The sequence below is a fragment of the Rhinopithecus bieti genome, unplaced genomic scaffold (genome assembly GCF_001698545.2).
Source record: "Rhinopithecus bieti isolate Rb0 unplaced genomic scaffold, ASM169854v2 scaffold_18624, whole genome shotgun sequence".
Classification (NCBI taxonomy): domain Eukaryota; kingdom Metazoa; phylum Chordata; class Mammalia; order Primates; family Cercopithecidae; genus Rhinopithecus; species Rhinopithecus bieti.
Genome location: NW_016809607.1, coordinates 1,267,760 through 1,290,180, shown reverse-complemented (window position 1 = coordinate 1,290,180; position 22,421 = coordinate 1,267,760). Strand labels below are relative to the sequence as shown.

At 36.1% G+C, this 22,421-nt stretch overlaps 1 protein-coding gene across 1 annotated transcript in view; it reads left to right on the top strand.

Annotated features, from left to right (window-relative positions):
• The window catches only part of FBXL4 (F-box and leucine rich repeat protein 4), a 75,595-nt gene that overhangs the window by 39,128 nt on the left and 14,046 nt on the right, over nucleotides 1–22,421 (top strand). The window contains exons 6-7 of the mRNA XM_017889833.1: nucleotides 4,001–4,245; nucleotides 10,550–10,763. Of these exons, the coding sequence (XP_017745322.1) occupies nucleotides 4,001–4,245; nucleotides 10,550–10,763 (459 nt within the window). The remainder of the gene's footprint in view (nucleotides 1–4,000; nucleotides 4,246–10,549; nucleotides 10,764–22,421) is intronic.

Genomic DNA, 22,421 nt, shown 5'->3' with positions numbered 1-22,421 from the left:
TTCAATCGTGCTAGGTATAGGGACCACTACAATGGGATTTTGCAGTGTGAGAGGGAGATTGGGTTCAACAGCATGGGCAAGTGGGAATTAATAGCCAAGGAGCAGGTTGGAGAGTCACTGGGTAGAAAATTACTAAGAAACATCAGGAGTAAGGAGATTCTGGCTACATCCTCTTTAAACTTATTTTAAAGATTGTATTGTTGTTACTCTGTGTTTTGTGATATTTTGACTTAAAACAGTGAAATCCTGACTGAAATTAATACTGAGCCTAGATAACAAAATAAATTGAAGAAGAGCATTTAGGTTAATTGCAAAACAAAAAATTTAGCTAGATAAATACATTAAATTAAAAAAACCCCTCTCTCATCTAAATAAGATGTTTAACATTTAGCAAATATTTAGTGTCTTTTTCTTTATAGTTCTTAGTTCAGAATAGGCTATTTAAGCAGTAGTTCTTTGAAACTAGAAGCCCCCAACTGTTAAGAAAAAATAAATATTGCAGTAGTTCAATAAGATAATTTTAGAGAAAGCAATCTTTTGAATTCTGCCTTCTTAATAATTCTTGTATCTGTTTGCTACTCCATCATCACTGCCAGCTGCCTTAAGCAGACCCCTTATTTCCTATTTCCTAGAATTCTGTATTAGCCCCATGGCTGGTTTCTCTTCCTGCCCCCTTGCTTCCAGTAGCACTCCCACAATGTTCTTTCTGAAACACAAATGTGAACATGTCACTCTAGTTTAAAACCCTTCAGGACTCCTTATTGCTTTCAGGATAAACCCAAGCTCCTCTGTGAGGCTTTCATAACACAGTCTTTACCACTAGACTCTCTTTTCACCTGGTTTGCCCCTGACTCGTTAAAGCTGAATGTTCCAGCATAAGAAACTATTGTCAGAGTGATCAGGCAACCTACAGAATGGGAGAAAATTTTTGCAATCTATCCATCTGAGAAAGGGCTAATATCTAGAATCTACAAAGAAGTTAAACAAATTTCAAGAGAAAAACAACCCCATCGAAAAGTGGGCAAAGGATACGAACAGACACTGCTCAAAAGAAGACATTTATGCAGCCAACAAACATAAGAAAAAATGTTAATCATCACTGGTCATTAGATAAATGCAAATCAAAATCACAATGATATACCATCTCGTGCCAGTTAGAATGGTGATCATTAAAAAGTCAAATGGTGCTGGAAAATTGGCTAGCCATAAGTAGAAAGCTGAAACTGGATCCTTTCCTTACCCCTTATACGAAGATTAATTCAAGATGGATTAGAGACTTAAATGTTAGACCTAATACCATAAAAACCCTAGAAGAAAATCTAGGTAGTACCATTCAGGACATAGGCATGGGCAAGGACTTCATGTCTAAAACACCAAAAGCAACGGCAGCAAAAGCCAAAATTGACAAATGGGATCTAATTAAACTAAAGAGCTTTTGCACAGCAAAAGAAACTACCATCAGAGTGAACAGGCAACCTACAGAATGGGAGAAAATTTTTGCAACCTACTCATCTGACAAAGGGCTAATATCCAGAATCTACAAAGAACTCAAACAAATATACAAGAAAAAAACAAACAACCCCATCAAAAAGTGGGCAAAGGATATGAACAGACATTTCTCAAAAGAAGACATTCATACAGCCAACAGACACATGAAAAAATGCTCATCATCACTCGCCATCAGAGAAATGCAAATCAAAACCACAATGAGATACCATCTCACACCAGTTAGAATGGCAATCATTAAGAAGTCAGGAAACAACAGGTGTTGGAGAGGATGTGGAGAAATAGGAACACTTTTACACTGTTGGTGGGATTGTAAACTAGTTCAACCATTATGGAAAACAGTATGGCAATTCCTCAAGGATCTAGAACTAGATGTACCATATGACCCAGCCATCCCACTACTGGGTATATACCCAAAGGATTATAAATTATTCTACTACAAAGACACATGCACACGTATGTTTATTGCGGCACTATTCACAATAGCAAAGACTTGGAATCAACCCAAATGTCCATCTGTGACAGACTGGATTAAGAAAATGTGGCACATATACACCATGGAATACTATGCAGCCATAAAAAAGGATGAGTTTGTGTCCTTTGTAGGGACATGGATGCAGCTGGAAACCATCATTCTCAGCAAACTATTGCAAGATCAGAAAACCAAACACCGCATGTTCTCACTCATAGTGGGAACTGAACAATGAGATCACTTGGACTCGGGAAGGGGAACATCACACACCAGGGCCTATTATGGGGGGGGGGGAAGGGATTGCATTGGGAGTTATACCTGATGTATACGACAAGTTGATGGGTGCTGACGAGTTGATGGGTGCAGCACATCAACATGGCACAAGTATACATATATAACAAACCTGCACGTTATGCCCATGTACCCTAGAACTTAAAGTATAATAATAATAATAATAATAATCTTACTTTTGCAATTAAAAAAAAATAAAATAAAATAAAACATTAGCAACTAGAAGTGGGGTATTTGGCCAGAGGAAATGAGTATATGGTATATGTATTATAGGTCGAAACATGCAAAATAGCAGATATGTCGTATGAACAAGTCTAAAGATATAATGTATAACATGAGGATTATAGTTAATACAATTGTATTGGATCAGAGATTTGTGTTAAATAAGTAAATTTTAGCTTAAGAGAATTTTGACAAGAGGTCAAGAAAAAAGTATATGCACCAATATATGTGAATTTCCATCACTATAGCAACCATTTTACCCTATTTGTCCCATAATATTATGATGTAAACTTAAAACATACACAATAAAGTGTATTTAAAATAAAAAAAAGAAGTCAGGAAACAACAGATGCTGGAGAGGATGTGGAGAAATAGGAACGCCTTTACACTGTTGGTGGTAATGTAAATTAATCAACCATTGTGGAAGACAGTGTGTCAATTTCTCAAGGATCTAGAACTAGAAATACTGTTTGACCCAGCAATCCCATTACTGGGTATATACCCCAAGGATTATGAATCATTCTACTATAAGGACACATGCACACGTATATTTATTGCAGCACTGTTCACAATAGCAAAGACTTGGAACCAACTCAAATGCCCGTCAATGATAGACTGCATAAAGAAAATGTGGCACATATACACCATGGAATACTGTGCATCCATAAAGAAGGATGAGTTCATGTCCTTTGCAGTGACATGGATGAAGCTGGAAACCATCATTCTCAGCAAACTAACACAGGAACAGAAAACCAAGCACTGCATGTTCTCACTCATAAGTGGGAGTTGAACAATGAGAACACCTGGACACAGGGAGGGGAACATCACACACTGGGGTCTGTTAGGGGCTAGGGGGCTAGGGGAGGGATAACATTAGGAGAAATACCTACTGTAGGTGATGGGTTGATGGGTGCAGCAAACCACCGTGGCACGTGTATACCTATGTAACAAACCTGCACATTCTGCATATGTACTCCAGAACTTAACAGTATATATATTATATATATATATAAAGCTGAGTGTTCCTAGCACAGGTACACTTTCACTTTGGAGCTAGGCCTGCTAGGCTTTAGTAGCATTCTGTGTTTCTTTTTGTCAAAACTGTTAAAATGTATCATTGTCCTTACCAATCCCCACTGGACTGTAAGCACTCTGAGAATAGGTACTCTTTCTTTTCTGTCCCCAGTGTCTGGCATGTAGTAGCTGTTCAGTGATGTTGAGTATGACAAATTGTATTATTCAATAGATTATCAAAATGTGTCTTTGCACCTAAGAAAATGAGTAGGCAATATGTGCTGAGTATACTTTGAACAGTCTTGAAATGTACTATAGTCAAATGAGTGCATGATTTCTTCTCTTTGGATAATTCTGTTGAATGTTTTTATTTACTATATGAAAATATTGTTATAAAATGTATGACATTTTATTCCTTATTAGATCATGTTATGTGTTTCATAAAATGATACTGCTTTTCATTCTTGACGATCTTGGTTTCTCTGTCTTATTTAGCTTATTCAACTGATTCTGAATCATCTTACACTACCAGACCTGTGTAGATTAGCACAGACTTGCAAACTACTGAGCCAGCATTGCTGTGATCCTCTACAATACATCCATCTCAATCTGCAACCATACTGGGCAAAACTAGATGACACTTCTTTGGAATTTCTACAGTCTCGATGCACTCTTGTCCAGTGGCTTAATTTATCTTGGACTGGCAATAGAGGCTTCATCTCTGTTGCAGGATTTAGCAGGTTAGTACAAANCTTTCTCATATTTTCAGCACAGATGATTAACACATTTTAAAAACTATTTCCAAATCAAAATCTACCTCTCTAATGTGATTTGTCAGAAATGGAAAACAATTTATTATAGAACATTTTTAATTAAATCTTAATTACATGTGCAATACATCACCCAGATTTAGAAGCTCATTTAAACTAATTATGTTGAAAATGCAATTGCATGCTAAATAGGCGACCACACTTGCAGACCTGCCCAGGTGTTTCTGCTCCTTTCTATTTAAGCATTTCGTTTCCTTACTATTAAATGTCACCTGTTAAGTATTTGAAAGCTTGCACAAGTGCATGTTCATTTAGTAATACCACAGTCATTTTTCTTAGGCTACAAACAGGAGTTTTTCTCCTAACCTTGATCATGGTTTTTGTCATGGTATGTTAAATATAATCCCAGCATTTTCACGAAGTTAAATAATGAAGGAGTAGAAACTTTAGAGAAATTTTCTGTTATTTTAATTAATGAATACTCATGTATTCTATTTTTAAAAACGAAAAATGAACTATAGCAATCCCTACACATATCCCCAGTGAATACATTCTAGAACACTGGTTTATGAATTAGAAATTCGTATGTAGAGCCTTGTTTCCTTTTAACTCAGATTATAAAAATAAAGATGCAGTTCCAGAAATAAAGATTTGATATTGTTAGATTTAAATGAAGTAATGATGTTTGAAATAGTAACAATGTGTTCCAAATACTGACCTTGATAGTTTATGCATCAGAGTGAAAAATAAACCAAGCAGTAATGTCTAGTAGCACGTGTTGAAACCGTGGATGCACTGAGTTTCTTTTCTGCCAGAAATTGAGCCAGGGGAAGGGGTTCATTGCTAGATATTTGGCAGCTGTCCAGTGAAACGGAGTTTAGTCCTTTCTACTTCCCCTTGCCCCAAACACACACATTTCAAATTCTTTTCTCTGCTAATAGGACTAAGAAAGAACTGAAGCTAATGAAGGCTGTGAATATTTAGAGCATACATTATCATAAACCAAGACTAATTGACTATGAGAACAGATAGAACAAGTGGTGTCAGTAAGCATTATTTTACATTATATAGACCTTTGGGGTATTTTAATCACCCTCATAGCTCTTTCCCAATGTTTTCCATTATTAAGAATTTATTAAGGCCGGGCGTGGTGGTTCAAGCCTGTAATCCCAGCACTTTGGGAGGCCGAGACGGGCGGATCACGAGGTCAGGAGATCGAGACCATCCTGGCTAACACGGTGAAACCTCGTCTCTACTAAAAAAACTACAAAAAACTAGCCGGGCGAGGTGGCGGCGCCTGTAGTCCCAGCTACCCCGGAGGCTGAGGCAGAAGAATGGCATGAACCCGGGAGGCGGAGCTTGCAGTGAGCTGAGATCAGGCCACAGCACTCCAGCCTGGGTGACAGAGCGAGACTCCGTCTCAAAAAAAAAAAAAAAGAATTTATTAAATGTTTGTTTTCACCCTTTGTGTGCAAGGAGTTTCAGTGGGTGTTGATGGTATACAGAGACACATGAGATATATAATATAGTTCCTGCCTTCAGGCTACAGAGAAGATAAAGATACTAAGATAAACATATAAGCATATCCCTTATTTATTTTTATAAACAGAGTAACAGGGTAGTAACAAAGTATAGACATTAAAGAAAACATTGGTCATGAATGACTGAAGTCCAGCTTCACTGGCAAAGTGCTGCATATGACTGTGATAATGAGTAAAATATAAAGCTAATATTAATCAATTTTTAAGTTTCTTTATGTAGCTTCTTCTAGCGCATGAGAAGAAACATCAGTTATAAGAAGAAAACTTAGCCATGCCATTTAAAAAATTTTTGTACTAGTAATGCGTAAAGATCTTTTGCAAAGTTAGAGTTTCTGTCTACTTCTAACCCACCATTTATCTTCCATTTTCAACTCACCCAGGGTAGTTGCTGTAGAGCAGTTTGAATAATCAGAACAAGCCATATATAGATTTGTTTTTATATTTTACTGTAGTATTTCAGCCAGTAAAATCATAAATCTTGATGGCATTCCTTTAAGTGTAGTCACTATTCCCATTAAGAAAAGAAAAAGTTGAAGTAAGAGTGAGAGAAAACCTTTTCTTGGGCAGGGCGTGTTGAAGTTTTCCCTACTGATTACTGTTGGCCCCCATGACTTGACGGCTGAATTGATAGTTACTATGGCTTGTAGGCAGCATTCCTAGAATAAATAATAAATATGCATGGCTTGATTATTAATGAGCAATCTATGATTAAGTATGGTCTATTTATGCTCATTACTATGAAGAAGACTTATTTGTAATATTTTAAAGAAGAAAAGCAAATTTAAAACTAGAGACCAATGTTGATGAGCTGTTTTTTGAACAAATCTTTGGGAAAAGTTTGATGCAGTTTATTTTGTTGCTTAAAAGCCTTATCTTACAAGTCAGAACTGTTTAACTGGATTTTAAATAACTTTTAGGAATTTTATTATTCATCATAGCAGAGAAATAGGTTACATTGGAATAAAGAGAACTTAAAACTTTTAATCAGTTATTAAAATCTTAATCTAGCTACAGATTTGTGATTTGCTACTTTGAGTGCTGTTCATGCATATCATTACTCATTAAAATCACATCTATTATAATTCCGCTTTTCTAATATGGTTCCCTGAAGTCTTAGATGTTCCTTTGCCTGCCTGCCTGTTTGTGCTTTAGAACTTAATTGTATCATTCTGTTCAAAAAGCCTTAGATTCATTGTTTCCCTACCATTTTTCTTCAAATAGTTGCTGAATGGCCTTGATCTCCCCCTCAGTTATGTGTGGGTTTTTACTCTAAACCCCTCTTACTTGTTCTCAGTAGTTTATATTCACTCCTTTAGGAAACATTCTTGGATGCTTTCTAGATTCGAGAACTTTATTAGGTATTTTGACATAGAGCTAAAGTTTTATGATATGAAGAGCTTATTTCCTACTAATATATTTATTCAGTTGCCTGCCTATATTTTATACAGTTGTATCTTAGATTGTCAACTCTAGAAAGTAGGGACCATTTTAAGATGTTCTTTTCCCTTCTTTTTTTTTTTTTTTTTTTTTTTTTTTTTTTTTTGAGATGCAGTCTTGCTCTGTCGCCCAGGCTGGAGTGCAGTGGCGTGATCTCCACTCACTGCAAGCTCTGCTTCCTGGGTTCACGCCATTCTCCTGCCTCAGCCTCCCATGTAGCTGGGACTACAGGCGCCCACCACCATGCCCAGCTAATTTTTTTTTTGTATTTTTAGTAGAGACTGGGTTTCACCGTGTTAGCTAGGATGGTCTCGATCTCCTGACCTCGTGATCTGCCCGTCTCGGCCTCCCAAAGTGCTGGGATTACAGGCTGGAGCCGCCGCGCCTGGCCTTCCCTTCTTTCTATCATTGTTGGATAGTACCCCTATACAATTAAGCAGAAGTTTTGTTTTTAATGGCTTTATTTTGGATCACTATGTTAAATAATGTTCCAAGTTATTTGGGATTAAGATTATCCCGAATTTACTGTTTTAGAAAACTTGGTGAGGGTCAGCTAAAAACCATGAGATTAGGAATTCAGAAGTCATAGATATTTTATATCTAATTCTTCTCTTACTTTTTATACTTCAGGCAATTTCTGAGGACTATTACCTTTTATTTTGTGATAAGTAGACTCAAATTGTTCATTCATGTTATCTTAATTATTTTAGGGTGCAAGTTACCATTTAGTAAATTACTTCTTATGTACTTGTATTGTTCTGGACAAATTAATTCACCTCATAATGATAAGCAATTTATTTTTCTCTCCAGAGATTCCTTTTCTCATAGCAGGAGACTAGTCTGGGATTGTTTATATGAACTTAGGTCCTCTCATAAAATCTTCAGTGTAAGAAAATACTTTATGAGCACAATGTAGAATGAATTGACTGCAGGAAATAAACAAACTGAGTTCTCCTTTCAAATGATCAGTGGCACAGTTGAGATGAATAAATACATATATGTAATTATGCATTAAAATAAAACCTGCATCAGGAGCATTAAGGAAAGAAGTAAGAGCTGTGTGCAGCTAATTGAGTCTGCTACTGTCTCTGCCCTCTTGGGATGTAGATATGAAAAGGTAGGTAGTATACATTTTGAAAATTTAAGTAGAGATAATATGAGGGTATTAATCAAATAATCTCAGAGTAAAAATATCAATACAGGATTCTTGATAAAGAGAAAGAAAGAAAGGTAGTATAGGTATAGACTTTATCTCATTGGTTTTCAAATTCTATCATTCATGAAATCAACTTGGGAAGTTTCCTATTGTCTGCTAACAGTTTGCTTTCTGGTATAAAGCCAGAGTCTTTATAGTGACATACACTATGTGAACTGTCCCTCATCTCTGATCTACTCATCTCTCCATCATTTTGTGCCTCCTGTATCCCCCATCTCACTGTTCTTCACTCAGCTTGTTATCCTGCCCTGGACTGCCATTCCCTTTGCCTAGAATGCTCCTCCTCCAGATACCTGCTTTGTCACCCTCTCGCTTCCTTCAGGGTTTTACTCACCACATCTCTGAAGCTTTTCTGACTACTCTGTCCATCCTTGACACTTCCTGTTGCGCTTCCCTGCTTTTATTTTCTCCTGGGCACTTTTCACGAATTTGCGACTTACTTTACGCATTTGGTTATCTTCTTCTCTCTTCAAAACATTAGTAAGCTTCATGAGAGCAGGGATTTTGTTTTGTCCACTGCTATCTCCCCAGTGCCTAGACTGCTACCTGGATGATAGTAGAAGCTCAGTGCATATTTGTTGAATGAATGAATGAATGAATGTGCTTCATGCGAACTGCAGTTTAGCTAATACAGCTAGCAAAGGAAGCAGCAGTGAGAGGAGTTGGAGGAGATCCAAGAGAGGCAGTTACGTGAGGAGTGTCAGACTTTTGAGGAAGGAGTGTGCAGTTGTATGAAATGTCACAAATTAAGTAATAGAAGTTTGAATTTAGAATAAACGGGTGTTCAGGTGTAAATAAGATGTGCGGGCTACTGGGTTATTTACAATATTTAAATTTGCAGCAACTGAATTTTTTTATTGTTTAAATGTGAATTGGCCAAGATTTAACTTATACTTAATGTTTATGGGGTGCTTTGACCTTTAAAAACTGCATTTGCATAGTATTTCAGCTTCAATTCCACTAGGCAGTGTGGTGAATGTTGTTACATACTTCAAGTCTGCATTTACAGCTGAGGAAATGCTAAGATTTGGGTAAATGCCTTTTCCAAGGTCTCTGCTAGGAACTAGTAGAACAATGCAAAAAAACCACATCTTTTAACCAGTGTTACGTGATTTATTTACACAACTAATCTGATTTAGTCAATTTTATTTTGTATGTGTACTTGTAAGCTCATTAAATCATTTAGGAATAAAGACGTGGCATAAATTGACTAACAGTATATTGCTGATGTGACACTGGTGGGAAGATTATGTCAAGAGACCTGGACAGCCATAATTGGTGCACTGTTAAGAGGGTTCAGTTTGCTTAGTTGATAAAGTTTCATGGATTCAAATACTCCTAGATTCATGTTTACTTTTAGATTGTTTTCAGGTGGTGATCATGGACAGGACTATTTTTCCCCCAGCTATCATGTAACTGAGATAAATATTGTGATAATTGCTCTGATAAAGCATTTTGTGACCTTCATCTTGGATGATTTATATATATTTTATGTGAAGCTGCAATTGAATGTTTTCAACATCAAGCAGTCTAGCTGCTAAATAGTAACAGCTGCAAGGACCGTAACAGTGCTCTAGTTAAACCCACATAGACATTTTCTGAGTTGAGAGGAGCCTAGTCTGATTTGTTTTGAGGTTACTTAATTAAAGTTGTCACTTTTATGTGCAGTGTTCAAAATATATTATCCAGTATTGGATAGGTACTGTTGAGGGGGAAATATCTCCCAAGAGATTAGAGTTTTGTTATGTTTTGATTTTTTTTTTTTTTGGCTTTACCAACTCAGATGTGAATTTTAGGTAAGTAGGGAAAATACATCTTAAACTTTCTTAATTTTCCACTTAGCATTAGCTGACTTTTTATATGATGTGAATTCATTTTATCCTCTCAAGTTGATTTTTTTAGCCTAACCATTCATATTTCAGCATGCAGTAAATAAGAATTTAAGCAAAACAAATTTTACATTTTCCCTAATAGAAATCTATCCTTTTAAATGTATCTGCTTAGAGTTGCTAAAATTGCAAAGTTCTTGCAAAAATATCTTTTAGTTTTATAAAATTCACATGGAATGTTGTTTTTGCAGGTTTCTGAAGGTTTGCGGATCTGAATTAGTACGCCTTGAATTGTCTTGCAGCCACTTTCTTAATGAAACTTGCTTAGAAGTTATTTCTGAGATGTGTCCAAATCTACAGGCCTTAAATCTCTCCTCCTGTGATAAGCTACCACCTCAAGCTTTCAACCACATTGCCAAGTTATGCAGCCTTAAACGACTTGTTCTTTATCGAACAAAAGTAGAGGTAAGAATAATTCATAATTTTCATCATTGTTATTATAGTAGCCAACTGAATATTTAGTTTTCTTTAATTACTCATAATGTGTTTTTTTAATTTTTAAATCAAGTTTATGATGCCATCTGACTACTCTGAAATCATTAGAACTGATTCAGTCATTGTGAAGTTATTTCAAACCTAATGTGTTTTGAAATTATAAGGAAATGTTCTTCTCTGTGCTCTTAAAATTTTCGTGATGCTATTCATGTTCCCAGGAAAAGAAAGAAACAGTTGGTTGAGGTCAGCCAAAATGCTGGCAGGGAACGAATTAGAGAAAGGTAGGAGGATAGTGTGCAAGAGGACATTTGCTTGCAGCGGTGGGAAGCAAAGTGGTATTTATCCTTGCCCAGACTTAGGGGTTAAAATTTGTAATACCATAGTTAATGAGTCTCATTAAGAAATGGAATCATGTCATATATATTAGTCTACTTGCTTTTTCACATAATATCTCTAGAACATGTTTCCAGGTCAGTGCATATATTATCTAACTCTTTTACTGTAATAGCATATGTTATACCATAATCTATTTAACATTCTCCAAATGATCAACAGACTAGTTGATCAACATTTGATTTTTCCAGTGGTTTTCCTTTTACAAACTACCTAGCACTAAGATCCTTCTGTGTGTAGTTTTTTTTCTTTTTCTTCTTTTTTTTTGAGACAGAGTCTCACTCTGTCACCCAGACTGGAGTGCAATGGTGTGATTTCAGCTCACTGCAACCTCCGCCTGGCCCGTTCAAGCGATTCTCCTGCCTCAGCCTCCTGAGTATCTGGGATTATAGGCGCCTGCCACCATGCCCAGCTAATTTTTGTATTTTTAGTAGAGACAGGGGTTCACCACCAGCCTGTGCATGGTTTTACACATACTTACTATTACTGCTATTGGATAGAGTCCTAGAGGTGGTACTGCTAGGTTAAAGAGTATGTGACTGGGCCCCTGTAGTACACACTGTCATGTATTTGTTCCCTCTGCTCCACACATACTGGCTTTCTTTCTATTCCTTGAATGTTCTGACCTGGTCCCAGCTCAGGGCTTTTGTTCTTTTGCCTATCTGAAATGTTTGTCTAGCTCATTATGGCTGCCGTTTTTTTAGCTCAATGTTCAACTTGCGTATTTTTTGGAGATGGCTTCCTGGACACTCATAAAATATAGCACCCCTTCTAGTTTGTTTCCTTCAGTTTTATTTCCTTTTTAACATCCTTGTCACTCTCTGACGTGATACTTGTTTTCTTGCTGATTTTCATTCTTCTCACATTAGGATATAATGGTAGAAGACTTGTCGGTCTTTTTCATTGCCGTGTTTCCAGAATCTAGAATAGTACTTGGTAAAGATTGGCCGTTCAGTAAATATGTGTTAAGTAAATGAATAAAGATAACCAAATTACCTTTCCAAAATGATATACCAGTGACTTGGGAGACTGCATTAGTTCTGGTGGGAATGGTTTGGTTCCCAAGAGAGCAGGTTGTTGTAAAGTGAGAATGCCCTTTGTGTTTGACCTCTTTGCACTGTCTGCTTCCCCTTTGATCTTCTGCCATGTTAAGACACAGCAGGAAAGCCCTTACCAGAAGCCGAGCAGATGACAGTGCCATGCGCCTTGAAATTCCCAGCCTGCATACCTGTGAGCTAAATAAACTCTTTTTCTTTATGAGCTACCCAACCTCAGGTGTTTTGTTATAGCAACAACGAATGAACTAAGATGGCATTGTTCTCAATTTTGGGCAGAATATTTAGCTAGACTTTAGCAGGTGACCTGGCATGGTGGAAAAAAGACTTTGATTCTAGTTCTAGCCCTGCCAGCGATAAGCTTGGTAATCTAGGAGAAGACATTGTCTCAGATTTCCAGATTTGTTATTTGTAAAATGAAAGAATTATTGTCCCAGAATGCCAGATGATACTAGCCTGTGTTTTCATTGGTCTGTGGTGAAATGACTCCCCATTTGTGTGGGTATAAAATTGTTAGCTATCTTTTCTTGGGTAGGACTCTTCATTCTGAAATTATGCCATGCCTGCTTTTTATTGGCACATTTACTATTTTATGGGCCTGTGTACTATAAACTGAAATCCTCTGAGCAAGGAAGATTTAAATGCCCCATTTAAAAATTTCTGATTAATAAGAAATATAGCACACATAATTATTAAATGTAATTATTAAATGAGCCTTTGAGAAGAAAATAGGGTAAAACCAAAAAAAAATTAACTTGCTAGGCATCTTATATCTATGGTGGCTTGTGAAAATATATCCCATGAGATGTTTTTGAAATGTTATATAGTAATGTGATCTAAGTGTCAGAGAATTATTAAATAGTCTACAGTTTTCTTGAATTTGTCTCAGACTGATAGATATGACTGAATTTTTTAAGTGTGATTTGTGAGGATTAAGAAGATTTCATATCTCAAGAGTGGAAATTTATACATATGTACCTAAGTCTAGATAGCATAAGCTCTGGTTTTCCTCAGTTACTTAAATATGGATGTAAAATCATTGTATGAATGTATTAAATAAAATTTAGGTTGTACCCTCTGTTACTTCCTATTAAATTTTTTTATTGGCCCATCTGGTAAAATGTCATAAACACTACACAATTTTTCTGACATTGAATATGTAGAAAAAAACTATAAAATTGAGTTTTCATTGATGTATGGTTGACTTAAAATTAAAGATGCTGTTATTTTAGTGATATAAATGGCAAATGTGAAATTGAGAAAGTCTTACCCAGGCAGTGTTTACTTTTAATGCTTCCCAACTCATTGCTTTCTACCTATACTTCACTCACTTCTGTTATTATCTCCTCATCCTTGGGATCTATACCAGAGTCCCACATGGGCACTAAGTAAATCAGAAAAAGGAGAGATGGCAAAATAATCAGCTGGTTTCTTTGAAAACAAACAGAAGCTACAGCACTGGTATTCATATCAATCTGTAAACACCTCCATTGTCACTTAAGCAAAGTGTTATGTCACCTCCTTCTTCCTTTGATACACACCTTTCACCTTGCACCTAATGATGTTGGTGGATGAGAGCAAACAGAGAATGAGAAGGCAAGATGTAGGAGACTGGTCTCTCTTTAAACGTTCCACATATTCACTGGCAGTATATTCTCATATTCTAGACTCTGTTTTGAAGAAGGAGCAGTACTTGATTGCAAATGCCTCTGCTTGCTCTAAGGACATACATGAAAAGAAAAAGAAGATAACAATTGTAGTTTTCTGGGAGATGTTATTTTGTTTTAAAAGGGCTACAAATTATCCAGTACCAATTTAACCCTGTTTTTCTGAACCCTACAAAATTCTAAAATAAGCAAAAATTAGTATGACAAAATAATGGATTGTATTATAGCATGTTAACCTCACAGAGACCAGTTTATGATACAATACAGTTACAGTTTATGTGCCTTTACATAATTTACATTAGTAAGTATAGTATATTTATGCCATTTTACAAGACTTAGACAAGTCCATATGCATAGTGAATAAAGCTTTTGAGGATTTTGGAGACCTGGATTTTTAGTCCCAAAGTTTGGGAAAACCTACTGAAAATATTCTGTTGGCTGTCCTAGACATTTTGCATTATTATTTCTTTATACCAGTCTGAATAGGGTTGGTGGTATTCTCATCTTTACACATAATTAAATTAAGGTCTCGAAAGATTAATAAATTGCCTACTGGCACAAGCCATAGAGTCAGGATTTGAACTCAGGTCTTGTGGCCTTGATGTGGTAGTTAAAATCATAAGATATATAAAAGCATAGAATAGTAGTTATTCTGATAGCTTGGCTATTTATCTAAAACAAAGATTTTCTTTACTACTTATTATTTCTAATTTGTAGTTGGTAAGGAGATACAGCATAGTAACTAACATATACAACATTATAATCCATGATAAAATACAAACTATTAAGTTTGTATTTTATAAATATCTTCTGCAGGAAAATGGATTTTTTGTCTTTTTACTATGAACAAGCTTAGTTTGAAGTCTTAGTTGTTCTGAATTTATAAATCACAATTTGTTATTCAAATTACATTTAGAAACATTTAAGTGAAAGTTTGTAGAATCAATACATAATTAACTGCTTTAAGCAAATAGTTTATACAGGCCTACTCTCAATTTTATTCTGTAATGGAGAGCAGCATTGAGACAGATAATCCTCAAAATAATTTTGACATGTAAAATGATATGTTGTTGATAGCTAGGTGATGTATTCTTAAGTGGTTAGCCATAGCCAGGCATGCAGCAGGTCTGATGACTCAGTAAGAATGAGACGTCAGGAGAATAGAACAGTGGCAGAGTCAGAATTGTCTTGTATGCTGGTAGGTAAATTCTGGGATGCTGATGTGGTCCCTCCTTGCATCAGTGGTCATTCAGAATTTTTAGCCTTATAAGATAGTAAAATATAGTTCAGCTTGGTTTCTTAATTTATTTCATGAGATCTTTTTCTTTCTTTAGATGTGTTTAGGATTACAATGAAAAATGACTTCATCAGAGAAATAACAAATGTCTTATTAATTTAGCAAAGAAAATTCACTAAGTAAGCTATGTGCAGAGTCAGTGGCATGAATTTCATTAGATGCAGAGCATTAAATACATGCCTAGTAAAGAACAAGATACTATTACATTAATAAAAGACAGAGTGAACAGGTATACAGTAAGCCCAAATATATGCTAGCATTGTCACAGGCTTGTCCTTAGTTGGAGGATGATCTGCATTGGGAAACCTTTCTAGAAGAAATTACCATTGAGCTGAGATTTATGCCCTGTTTACTGTGTGATCCCAGAATTACTAGTGAAATGGGTCGGTAAATAGGGTAATTTTTTTTCCTCCTGAAATTGGTGCATCTTTTAGAGTTGAATAGACAGCACTTTCTGCAACAGATGGGAACTTAGACAGGAAAGACACTCTAGTTGTGCTTAGTTTCTTCTACCATCCGTGGCATGGAAATAATTAGGTATTATAATGATTTAAAGGAGTTAAGTTCAGTCTTTTTGGTTCTTTTCTTCTCTATTCATAAGATTCTTATTATGTACGATAAAACATTGATTGCAAGTACTTCTTTAACCATACATGATGATGTATTTTCGTGAAAGTAGAGCTGTAAAAATCTAGCCCATCCAGCTGGGCTCAGGGGCTCATGCCTATAATCCCAGCGCTTTGGAAGGCTGAGGCAGAAGGATCACTTGAGATCAGGAGTTCAAGACCAACCTGAGCAACATAGCGAGACCCCATCGCTACAGAAAATTTAACAAATTAGCTGGACATGCCCCTGTAGTCCCACTCAGGAGACTGAGGTGGGAGGATCACTTGAGCCCAGGAGGTCAAGGCTACACTGAGCTGTGATTGTGCCACTGCACTCCAGCCTGAGTGGCAGAGCAAGACCCTGTCTCAAAAAATAAAATAAATCTGACTCATTAAATAGATTTTTAGATACTTGGAAAAAACTTTTATTTTGAAATAATTTCAGACTTATAGAGAAATTGAAAAAAAAAAAGATTTCTTTTGTACTTTCACCCAGGTTCCCCTACTATAATATATAATTGTTTTATTGAACCATTTGAAAATAAGTTGAAAACATAATAATCCTTTACCCCTGGGGCATTATAAGTGAAAGACATAATTTGCCCCTGAAAGGGCATGTATCTGTAATCTACTTTCAGATACTTGTATTATGGGCTGAATTATATCTCCGCAAAATTCGTACTTTGAAATCTTACCCCCCAGTACTTAAGAATGTGACTGTATTTGGAGACAGGGTTTTTAAAGAGGTGATTAAGGTTAAATGAGGTCATTAGGGTGGAGCCTAATCCAATATGACTGGTGTCCTTAAGGAAGAGGAGATGAGGACACACACACACAAGGAAGACCATGTGAAGACAATGGAAGAAGATGACCCGCTACAAGCCAGTAAGAGAAGTCTTAGAGAAAACCAACTCTGTTGACACCTAGTTCTCAGATTTTTAGCCTCCAGAATTGTAAGCAAGAAAATTTCTGATGGTTAAACTACCTAGTCTATGATACTTTGTTATAGCAGCCCTAGAAAAGTAATACACACCTTGTGTAGGATAGCATAAGAAAATCTTTTTAACATAGTGCATGAGAGTGTCTTTAAGATAAGTCCCACACATGTACTAAAACAATCTGGACTAGTGTTAGAAGTTTGAACCTGTTTACCTTTCCTCTGTTTGGGGAAAAAAAAAATCTGGAGTCGGGTGAGAGTGGGGCATGATAGGTAGCTCAGTAAGAATGTTATTCTGTTGCTTAGCAGCAGACTAGAAAACCAGGAGTGTTTTTTAAAAGTTGGAGTTATAAATGGAACACCTGCATCCAGTTTTGATTGCCTCACTTCAAGAATGATAGAGCATAAATTGAAAGAATCTGAAGAAGTGAAAAAACTGATGATAGGTATTGTGGGGGACTAGTATATGACAGTAATCCGTAAGTATGGTTCAGCATCTGTTTAGTTGGCCTGCTCGGCTGTGTCGACAGTTTCAAGGACCCCTCTGCTTTTATCTTCATGAACTAGAAGACAACAAAAGAAGTTGATCTTTACTTCTGTAGGATATTAACACTCTCCTGTTTTTTTCTTTCTGTGCCAGTTTATTTGGCAGATCATATATATGAGTAAAATTGCACACCACCCTGACTGTTGATGAAAGCGGCTGGGCTTTCTACAAAAGATGTATTAACTGTCTTTTGAAAGAGTGCGATTTAATTTAGTGCTGTGAATTTGTTTTCTGACATGTGTATGTTGTGGTCTCCTTACTGCATTCTTATTTGATTTAAACAATACATTATTGTATTTTGATAAGTAGAGCAGGGATGGCCTTCTTTTAAAAGAGCTATGGCAACTAACCAAGTCAGACTGTAAGACCAAACTTATTGGCAAATGAAGAGGGTGGCTTCTCACTTACAGAGCCAGTGTTGATAACTAAGACGAGGGTGAGAAATTAAGATAGAAAGAACCGGCTTCGGTCACCTAAATTAACTAATGCACGCTGTTGTTAGTTGTCGTCTAAAATGCAGTCTATTTAAAACAGAAATGTTAATATAGCTAGATAATATATAAAACAGAAAGATATTAGTAATTATTTTGTTCTTAAACACAATCAAGAATCAGTAGTTTTAATAGCTGATAATAAGTTTAATTATCACAGATAAAACCTTTTTATCACAGATATAACAAACTTTCTTAGAGTCCTTGGTATGTGTCTGTAGGCTATATTTCTGTATCCTGATTGGCCTTATAGAACTTTCAATGGGAATAGGCGACTTGGTGGGGTATGTGTGCCCTGAATGAATGGGTTGTAGTTGAGTTACAGTCAAGAAGCCTAACTTGTGAGTGCAGTGGTGGAGGAGATCATCTTTTAATGGGGGCAGACTCCTTATCAAACACAACCATGACAGTGACCAATAAGCCAGGTATAAGAAATCTACCTGGAAAGGACACCATTCATTAGAGATGGCTGATTAGCCTATCCTCTCTGTTGGCATGTCCTGAGGAAAGCCAAATTAAAGTTACAGGACTGAAATTTGTAAACTGTCATGTTTTTATTTTATTTTATTTTATTTTATTTTATTTTATTTTATTTTATTTTATTGTAGAGATAGGATCTCACTGTGTTACTCAGGCTAGTCTCAACCTCCTGGGCTCAAGTGATCCTCCTGCCTCAGCCTTCCAAGTGCTGGGATTATACGCATGAGCCACCACACCCAGTCCCATGTCTTTTTGACTACAAATCTCTGCATCCATTATAGGTTGTTATACAAATTGATCAGTTGATTGATCAGTTGATCAGTTGAGTATCTATGAGGAAAGATGTATTCGACTATATTATTGTAGGAAAGATCCAATACAGTGATAAAAATAGGCTTCAAAATGAGACTGCAGGGCAAGGCAAAGGTGTGTGAACATTTAGTCTTAGATTTTGTTTCATCACACACAAGAATTTTAAGAATTTGACAAATTATCTGAACCTGAAACTGAAACTTGTATGTTAGAGCTAAAATTCTGAGTCTGTAGTCAAGGGTAGCTATTAAACATCTACAGTTAGGTTTAGAGAACTTTCTTCTTTTTCCTCAAAGGCAGTGTAAGGAGCTTTATTAATTTTTATGATTTATGATATTTAGCCTTTTCTTTTTAGAGTTCTGTCAGAATTCTAACTCCCCACCACAACGTTGATCTTAAAGTTGTGAAAGACAATATTATTTTCAAGTTGTGATTATGTATCAGTGTATAATCTATACCATATTGTGTATTTGAACTGTATAAAAGAATAACTTCTAGTAGATGGTTCATAGTAAATCTGGATAATTGAATTTAAATATTCTAAAATGGTGATTATTTCTGCATATGTTTAGTTTCAAGTACTTTAAATAGTTCTCAAAATACTTCAACTTTTTTTTTTTGTTGTTGTTGTTGTTGTTGTTTTTGAGACAGAGTCTCGCGACGCCCAGGCTGGAGTGCAGTGGAGCGATCTTGGCTCACTGCAACCTCCTCCTCCCTGGTTCAAGCGATTCTCCTTCCCCAGCCTCCCGAGTAGCTGGGACTACAGGCATGTGCCACCATGCCCAGCTGATTTTTATATTTTTAGTAGAGATGGGGTTTCACCGTATTTGCCAGGCTGGTCTCGAACTCCTGACTTCAAGTAATCTGCCCATCTCAGCCTCCCAAAATGCTGGGATTATAGGTGTGAGTCACTGCACCTGACCTTCAATTTTTATTCTATATTCTTCTTCACCAAGTTTATTGAAATTGGAAGAGGAGCAAAACTTTTTAATTAGAGAAAGATTTACACTCATATATATATTTTACACTCCAGTAATTGAGTGGTTGTGTTCTTAAGATTTCTTTGGAGATATTTGTTATGCAAATTTATGCATTTTCGTTTAGTGAATATACTTTTATAAAATTTCACCTTCTTACTCAGAGATAGTGCTCTGATGTGTTTGAAATGTATTATAATCAATGAAAGTACATTTGTTTCTGATGATGTTATATAACTAGTCTATATTTTAGCTAGTCTTTGTCTGTAATATGTACACTTGTTACCTGGCCCTTATTAATATGCTTTCTAGGAATCATATTTTAGAATGGAGAATACTAATTTGGAATCCTACTGTCCTGTATTGAGTGTTATAATTAAGGGTTACATTATTTATTAAAGATAGCCAACAATTCTTAACATTGAATAAAAAAGGTCATAAACTAGTTGTAACAGCTAAAAACCTACATTAATGTAAAATAGCAAGCATATTACTACATACATTAATTATACAAGGTTCTCAGTACATTATAAAATGTACAGGTATGCATAAATATAATTCTAAGCTATACATCTGGACTATCTAAAAGTTATATGTGAGTATAATAAACATCAGTTATTTTTATTAAGTATTTTTGCTTAGCACTTTAGAAGTCTGGAGGGTGGGAAGTTATGAAGTTTATGGATAGCATTTCTTAAAAAGCTGTCAATGAAAATTTGGATTCATGCCTTTTATCTATTAATAAATTTCTTCGTAACAAGTAAAGGCATTAATAATATTCTTTATAACTGAATGGCACTTCATATCTGCATACACCAAACTTCCACATCTGTTATCCATCATTTCACTAACTAAATTGTTTTTGAAATCGAAATCATTCTTGTTTTTTTTTTTTCTTTGAGACAGGGTGTCACTCTTGTCGCCCAGGCTAGAGTGCAGTGGTATGATCTCAGCTCACTGCAACCTCTGCCTGCCAGGTTCAAGTGATTCTTCCAACTCAACCTCCCAAGTATCTGGGACTATAGGCTTGCACCACTGTGCCAGGCTAATTTTTGTATTTTTTGTAGAGATGGGGTTTTGCCATGTTCCCAGGTCTCAAACTCCTGATCTCAAGTGATCTATCTGCCCACCTCAGCCTTCCAAAGTGAAATCATTTTCTTAGCAATAGTCATTGTAATCATTGTAGTAGTCTTGAGTATTTGGAGGCTTCACTAAAGGACGCTAAGGGGAATAAAATTGCTAAACAAACAAGAAGGCAGTTGTGAAAGTAGGGGGAAACAGTCTTCCTCCTGTTAAAATCATCAGAGTATGATGTTTATGGACTAATTCCTTTACAGTCCTTTTGTGAGTTGTAGAGGATGGTCTGGAACCCTGATACTGTAAGCATGCTTTACAGTTGTTTTTGCCTAATTGCATTAATAAAAACTGTTCACATTGAACTTGTCTCTTGCTTTTCTCTCCAGTTATAATTTGTTATAATATTTTGCTGTTTACTTCTTTACCTTTGGCATTTCGCCATCCAAAATGGCTGAGTGTCATGTAACCCACTTGAATATTTAATTATGTGTTTACTCTTCCAGTTTGGTCCCAGGTTGAGAAGCGTATGCTTCTTTACCTGGGTGTGTGGGGAGTTGTACCAGGGGACAGTGGCTCACACCTGTAATTTCAGCAGTTTGAGAGGCCGAGGCGGGTGGATCATGAGGTCAGCAGATCGAGACCATCCTGGCCAACATGGTGAAACCCTGTCTCTACTAATAATACAAAAATTAGCTGGGTGTGGTGAAACGTGCCTGTAATCCCAGCCACTCGGGATTCTGAGGTAGGAGAATCGCTTGAACCAGGGAGTTGGAGGTTGCAGTGAGCTGAGATTGTGCCACTGCACTCCAGCCTGGGGAGAGAGTGAGACTCTGTCTCAAAAACAAACAAATACCCAGAATTATGTTTAACTAAATATCTGGGCACCCCATGGCCTGGTAAGGCTGATACATAAAATTAACTATCATAAATGTAATATTCAAAGTGACCTGTATCACCTCTACAATATACTGTTTGTTAAAAGTGAGTTGCTAAGTTAAGCCCACTCTCTCAAAGGGAGAAGAATTAAGCTCTACCTCTGGAAGGAAAGCGTATAGAGTAACATGTGGACATATTTTTCAAACCACTCTAACCTCTGGTACTAGGAGACTCCATTGTTCATTGAATAGAAGTTACTGAAGAAAAAAATGGAAGGAATGGTAGAGAAGTAATATTTGAAGAGAGAAATGTTTAGAATCGTCATCTTTCATGAAGAGAGATATGAGTCTTCAAATCAAAATGGGCACTTGGGGTTTTAAACAAAATAAATGAAAATAAATTTTTAGACAGATTGTGATGAAATTGTAGGAGATCAAAAATAAAGGGACAAGAGCTATCAGAGAGAAAAGATATATCACCTGCAGAGGAAAACAATTAGATTGACAATAGACTTCTTATCAAGTAAGAGACTGATAAGCAATGGAGTAATGTTTTCAAAGTGTTGAAAGAACGTAACTGTCATCTAAAAATTCTAAGTCTAGCTAAACTTTCATTCAAGGTTGAGGACAAATCTCAAATATGCACAATAAAATTTATTTAAAAAAAAATTGGGGTAAATATTAAACTAAGTTATTTAACTTTCTGTCACTCTGATTCCCCATTTATAATGATAGGATAAGTAAATAACGATATTTACCTTACAGGCTGTTAACTTTTCTGTTCACTGTTACATCCTAAGTGCCTAAATAGTGCCTAACACATAGTAGGCATGCAATAACAGTTTATTAAATGAATGGATGAGTTAATAGGATTGTTGTGAGGATTTATATATATAAAGAATTTACAGCAATGCT